At 51.2% G+C, this 6978-nt stretch overlaps 1 protein-coding gene across 1 annotated transcript; it reads right to left on the bottom strand.

Annotated features, from left to right (window-relative positions):
• Nucleotides 1-721: 721 nt before the first annotated feature.
• Nucleotides 722-4948, bottom strand: LOC105705735 (putative killer cell immunoglobulin-like receptor-like protein KIR3DX1). The gene is made up of 6 exons (XM_064380756.1): nucleotides 4915-4948; nucleotides 4662-4697; nucleotides 4144-4275; nucleotides 3656-3934; nucleotides 1800-2105; nucleotides 722-1134 (listed from the first exon to the last, which is right to left on the bottom strand). The coding sequence occupies exons 1-6, from the start codon at nucleotides 4946-4948 to the stop codon at nucleotides 722-724; spliced, it is 1200 nt and encodes a 399-aa protein (XP_064236826.1).
• Between the last annotated feature and the right edge of the window lie 2030 nt (nucleotides 4949-6978).

Below are 6978 nucleotides of genomic sequence, written 5' to 3'. Positions count from 1 at the left end.
TTCCAGGTTCCCCTCAAGCTCCTCTGGAAATGACCACTTCCATAAAGATTGCAGGTGGAGAAGGAGACTGATGTCTCCCCAGCGATTCACAAGCTAGGTGAAGAATTCTTTGCTCACCAGTTTCAGGGGTTGGCTCCACGGCTGACAGGAAAGTACTCTGAGGGATTTCTAGGAAAAAAGACAGAGAATGGGTGTCCAAGAGTCATTCCTCGCCGTACTGAAGTAAGAGCATTCTATATGGAGTGTCCGTCCCCTGCCCACCCCCTACTCTGTCATTCATCTAATGACTAATACGGGTCCTGAGGTCTCTTGTCAGAATCCTTTGAGAACAGACTCCCTCCCCTGAGATGTGAAAAAGGAGAGAGGGCTGAGAGATGCCTGGTGATGTCAAGAGACCTTATCTACAATGGGGTAATAAATATCTACATTCACCAAATGGGAAATCTCTCTGTGTCTGAGAGGTCAGGAGGAGCTCCTGGAAAACAGATAAGGGTGAGGGGCTGATGCAACCCCTGATCTCCCCAATCTTGATCTGGCCTCCCCTCCTCCAGTGTTTGACTGACCCAGTTCTTCATTCACCTGGATTCTCCATGTCCTCCACACAGGACATGGAGAAGGGTGTGGAAGTGCCCTGATTCCTACCCTACACCCTGACAGCACTGGCCATTCTCAGCCTCTCTTTTTCTCTGTATTTATCATGGCTTCCTTTTGTCCAGAACCCCTAAGATCTCCTGATCGCCAGCAGGATGCCCCTCAGATTTAACTCCAGGATGCAGTGGGCAGCAGGGCAGGCGGCAGGCGTGGGCTCCTCACCTGTGACGGGGAGGTGCAGGGGGGTGACGGGGAGGTGCAGGGGTTCACTGGGGGCCGACCACTCATAGGGGGAGGCATTGAAAGAACCGTAGCATCTATAGGTCCCGCCAAGGGCTGGCGTTGCGAGGCCCACGGAAAAGTTGGCCTGGAACGCTCCCCTGTGTCCCTGCCCTCCACTGAGCCACTGGCCATGAGGAGACCCCTCTCTCCACAGATGGTACCGGTCAAATGAGATTTCAGAGATGCAGAAAAACGTCACGTTCTCTCCCAGCCCCATCACGGGGTCCACCTGGGTGGAGAGAGAAGGCTTTTCGTGTTTTCCTGGAAGAAAAAGAGGCCGATTTTAGAACACACTCCTGAGTGCATGAAGAAAGTCATCTCTCTCCCTGCTCTTATCTTGGGGCAGATTCCGAACGTCGGCTGGTGCCTCTGTCCATCTCATCTTCCTCTCTACGGTCCTGACCTGGCCTGCGTCTGTCTTTTCACTTCCTCTGCATTTCGTAGATTCCCCGTTGCTTTTGACTGTGTCTCTGTGGCTTACTGCCCCGTGAAGCCATATGAGGTGTGGGGTTCTCCTGGAAAATGGGAGTTACTTTGTGCTTTGAGAGGCTTCAGAAAACAGAGTTCTGGCCTTGGGTTCCCTGACATGGGACTACAGGGTTGTGAGAGTCACTATATTTCAAGTCTGCGTGTTGAAAAATACAAGAGTCTCTGGAGGAGCAGAAGGAACTTCACGGACTCCCACCGCAGGGAAGAACTGGCCTTGCCCCCAAACCCAAGGAGTTAGACGTGACAACTTGTTGGGGAGGGTGAAAGTGACCCCTCCTCCCTCGTTAAGCACTAAGACATGTTGAACCCTTTTGCTGAGCTCCTCCTCACAGTCTCTGTTCCTTTATTTTTCTTCCTCTCCTGAGGTTTGATTAACAACCCCATCGCCCCATGAAGCTCCCAGGGCACCAGCGGAGCAGGATTCCAGCCACACTCACCTGTGACCACAATCTCCAGGGGGTCACTGGGAGCCGAGCACTCATAGCGGGAGTGACTGAAAGAACCACAGCATCTGTAGGCTCCTGCATGGGCCGGCGTTACAGGACCCAAGCGAAAGACAGCCTCGACGTAGTGAGTCCCAGCCTCCATCCCCTCGTAAAGCTCCTCAGAATGCTGTGTGTGCTCCTCTTTGTATAAGATAAATTCATCAAATGCCAGCTCCGAGTGACAGCTCACGGTCACCTTGGCTCCCGCAGCCACCGGGGAGCTTGGGTGCGCTGAGATGGAGGGTTTTGTGAACACACCTGGGAGCAAAGACAGAGGAGTTCACGTGGGTCTCCTTCCTCACCCCTCGCCTGGGACCTCAGGGTGAAGCTCTCCTTCGTCACCGCCAAAGCCCGTCCGTGTCCTTCCTGTCTGTGTGTGTGCGTGTTCTCTCTGCACGGATCCCCATGCTCTGCCTTGAGGCCATATGAGACATGCGGTGCTCCTGGAAAGTGGGAATTGCTCTGTGCTTTGAGAACCTTCAGAAACACAGTGCTGGCCTGGGGATCCCTGACGTGGGACTATGAGGTTGTGAGCCTCAGTATTTTTCAACTCTGTGTGTTGAAAAATACAAGAATCTTCAGAGGATCAGAAGAAACCTCACAGGCTCCCACTGCTGGAAACATCTGGTTTTGCCCCCAAACCCAAGAGGTTATACGTGACTACTTGGAGGGGAAGGTGGCAGTGACTCTTTTTCCTGCTTAGGCAGAAGGACACGGCAGACTCCTTTGCTGAGCAACTCCTCACAGCCTCCAGCCCCCATCCAGATCCTCCAGGAGCTTTCGTAGCCTGGATCTCCCTGCCTCACCCCGACCTGCTTTCCTCCCTTGTCTTGCTTGAAAGACTCAACCTCTTGTCTGTTCCTCCTGAGCTCATTGAATGTGAGACTCACTCCACACTCTCCCTTCCCTGCTTTATAGGATGGGCAGGGGCCACTCTACAGGATGAGTTTCTAACTTTCTGTGGGACATTCTGCACATCCATCAGAGAGAAGGGATGAATGTCAGGAGACGGAGAAAGAGAAGGAGGGACGAATGGGTGCCTTTCCCAATCATGTCCCACTGAGCCACCGGACACATCTCCGGAGGGAACTGTGACTTCCCCAAGGCTCTGGCTCCTTCGAGGCAGGGAAACTACTTCCCTGGGGAGACACTGGAGCTGGGGTCAGGTGACATCGCTCCTCCCTGGATGCACCCTGCTGGAGTTGGAACCAGCACCCTGCACCTGCTGCTTCCCAGGGAGATTGTCCTGCTGCTCGGCTTCCTCCCTCCTCCTCCACCAGGGAAGCTGGTTCCTCACATGAAATGCCCTGTCTTTAAATTCTCAGGATGGCTTCTGTGTCCACAGTGAGTGCGTGACCAGGAATCCCACAGTGACTCTCTGGCTTCACTGCGTGTAGACTCTGGGAAGGACTAATTTCATTGGGGTATACTTAGGCTTTACTTTTTCTTCACAGTAGCCACGACAGTTTAAATTCTGATGAACCCTCATCGTTAACAGGAATGAGCTCCTTCTCCAGTACTAACATGAAGGAGGCAGCAGCTTGAGTCTTGCTCATCTCTCATGTTTAATCGGTGGAGGGAAGTCAACACACCCCACCAAACCTCCAGTTTCTTCTGCCCATTGGACAATTTCTTCTGCAGTTTTGCCGTCTTGGAGGAAGGCAAAATGCACACACAAAATAGCCTCTCCCACTGGGAGCTCCGTGAGCTATGGTCACCGTGCTGTATATTAGATCTCTAGAACACTGTCATCCTCCAACTCTGGGAGGGACACCTAGTGGGCACGGGATGGACTGGACTTCTCCTACCTGTGACCACGAGCATCAGGGAGTTGCTGTGAGCTGACCACTGTGAGGTGCGGTTGTAAGATCCAGAACATCTGTAGGTCCCTGCGTGTCCTGGGGTCACAGGGCTGATGGTGACGTAGTTGGAGCGGCCAGTGTGCAACTCACGGTCCCGGGTCCCAGACGTTTTGTATATTTTGAATGTGACAAACCGACGATGAGAATCGCAGCAGAGCGCCACACGTCCTCCCAGGGGAACCACAGGGCTCGGCAGGGCTGACAGGGAGAGCTTGTGGGGAGCACCTGGAAGAGGAGGCGCAGCCTGGAGAGGGAAGTGTGGAGCCCCCCCAGTGTCCTTGGGGGCTAGAGAGGGAAGTGTGGAGCACCCCCACACTGTCCTTGGGGGCTAGAGAGGGAAGTGTGGAGGCCCCCCCCCACTGTCCTTGAGGGCTTTCCTTCTTCACATCGTTCTGCTTTGCCCTGTGACGTGGGTCCCCTGATGCCCTGGGTACCTGGTGGTGGGACAGGGACACAGCCCACCCCAGAGTGGACATGGAAGGTCTTCCCAGAACAGCGTTCTACTGGGCATGATGATACAACATTGAGCCGAGTTGCTCCTAACTTTTGTCTACAACAACAGACATCTGTGCACGGAAGAGAAGGAGGAAACCGACCAGATTCAAGCAGTACAAAAACACATCAACGCATTTAATCAATTCCCAACACAAGTGCCCGGCACTGCGTCCCTGCCTCCTGACAGAGAGTGCCCCAACCCACCCCCAGACACCTGGATTCTGAACACCACAGGTTCCGTCAGGAGACTGGATGAGCCCGAGGGGCTGCCTACAGGGGGTTTCCAGAACAAGGTGGAGCCTGGGGTATCCCGAGGACCCCGCTTCCTGTGTTTCTGGGGCTCACGGCAAAGCCCTCCCCACGTCGTCTGCGTCGGCCTGACTTCGTGTCCACCCTCCCTGCCTGGAGAACACTGTGTTTGGCCAACACGGTGTCCCAGGACTGCGACAGGACTCACCCGCCTGTGTGCAGATCTTCTGGCCCAGGCACAATCCTGGGGAAGAAACAGAACGTAACAAAACAGCAACAACAAGCAACGGCGTGTCTGCACGAGAATCCTGCCCTCCTCGTAACGCTTTGCCAGCTCAGCCTGGACTCAGATAGTGGATGATCCTGGCCTCCCACGCCCAGTCCCGGGTTGTGGAGAGGCCGGGCCTTCAAGAGAGCGTTTTCCATCCCAGCCCTGCCCTCCTTTCCCTTCCAGGACTCACCCAGACACAGGACGGCGATGAGTTTGGGGGCCATGGCGCCTCTTCTATTGGGCCGGACACAGGGGTTGAGCTAAATTGGAAAATGAACAGGATGTGGCAGCCATGGTTTCGCAGTTTGCAGAGCTTAGAGGTTGCCCCCCACACAGGAAGATGACCAGCCTCAGTCTAAACACAGGGGGTGACACAGACAGTATTCTCGGTTCAGCAGAGCCCCTAGCAAAGCCCTGACTTGAATCCCCACACTGAACAATCCATAATGTCTTCCTTTTTTCTTTGAGACAGAATCTTGCTCTGCCGCCAGGCTGGAGTGCAGTAGCGCGATCTAAGCTGACTGCAACCTCTGGCTCCCGGGTTCAGGCAATTCTTCTGCCTCAGCCTCCCGAGTAGCTGGGACTACAGGTGCATGTCACTGCATCCGGCTAATTTTTGTATTTATTTTTAGTAGAGATAGGAGTTCACCATGTTGGCCAGGATGGTCTCGATCTCTTGACCTCCTGATCCGCCTGCCTCAGCCTCCCAAAGTGCTGGGATTACAGGCGTGAGTCTCAATTTCAAAGTTAACTTTTCTACATGCAAAATTGTAGAATGGTATCTTAATATCTTGTTGCCTTTTCTGAGAACTGTGCATGATTTGATTTCTGTTACGCCATGTTCTCCTGACAAATGAGAATAGATGTGCTGTCAGTGTTGTAAAATGGCTGTGCAATAAAACGGAAATGTTTATTCTGTTAGCTTCAAATTTTTGCAAATTGAGAACGATTTTCAAGTTCTTAAATTTTTCCTCCGTGCTTCAATAAGTTAAGAACAACAAAAGCTGATTTTGTGTTATTAACACAAAACATATAATTTATGTGTCATTACGCTGTGTCTTGTCACGTCCCAGTGTACGCTTACTTCTTAGATCTTTAATTTATATTAAATAAAAATTGCATTGGATTAAAACCGTTGACTTCACAAAGTTGTTGGCCTCATTCCAACGTGTAAACGCTACTGAGCTGCCTTCCTGGCAAGAAACCCACAAACACCGTCAAGTGCATGCAAGCGATGTCGGATCGACACGTTCTCCTCACTCTTAACCAATGCATGCTTTATATTTTCAAGTGGGTACCTGCCTCATGTTTTGCTTGGAGGGTGACTGTCCTCTACTGAAGTCTTGAACTTTACAAATGTCACTTCCAAGTCAATAAATTATAACACATTTTATGAATCATAGAGCAGTGTTTAATATTTGGCATCATTGATTGGTAAAAAATCTTTCTCATGGGTGATACATTTGCTTACAGGTACAGATAAGTGTATCACAGCATTTATTTGATATATTTTTCTATTGTAGAATATATTTAATTAAATGTTGACATCAAATTCATCCTCTGTCATATGTAATTAGGTATTTTCTGTAAGTGGAAAACACAACAGAATCTGACAACCATTGCTGGGAGTTACGGGGTCATCACTCTGGAAAAAAAAGTGTGTTCTCATCTAGTTTATTTTTACCTTGACATTCCCCGTGTCCTGCATTCCACCCTGGGGTGTGAACTCAGGGAAGCCCACTCATACAATCCAGGACACACAGGCAAGAATGTTCAGGGCAACCTTTGTTCAAAAAACAAAATGCCTGGTGAAAACATACATCATGTAAGCCGAAAAGGACAGAGTCATTGAGGAATATGCAAGCCGCTGACTGCAGTCTGTCTGCGGTAAATTTATTTTTTATTTTATTTTATTTTATTTTTTTTGAGATGGAGTTTCGCTTTTGTTACCCAGGCTGGAGCGCAATGGCGCGATCTCGGCTCACCGCAACCTCCGCCTCTTGGGTTCAGGCAATTCTCCTGCCTCAGCCTCCTGAGTAGCTGGGATTACAGGCACGTGCCACCATGCCCAGCTAATTTTTTGTATTTTTAGTAGAGACACGGTTTCACCATGTTGACCAGGATGGTCTCGATCTCTTGACCTCGTGATCCACCTGCCTCGGCCCCCCAAAGTGCTGGGATTACAGGCGTGAGCCACCGCGCCCGGCTTGTTGGTAAATTTAAAGGAGGTATGCAGAGCGTTACGAGCATAGCG

This window comes from Aotus nancymaae, unplaced genomic scaffold (genome assembly GCF_030222135.1).
Source record: "Aotus nancymaae isolate 86718 unplaced genomic scaffold, 86718_ANA_hifiasm-v0.15.2.pri h1tg000028l, whole genome shotgun sequence".
NCBI lineage: Eukaryota > Metazoa > Chordata > Mammalia > Primates > Aotidae > Aotus > Aotus nancymaae.
Note: the sequence above shows the minus strand (reverse complement) of the source record. Positions and strands in the feature narration are given on the sequence as shown.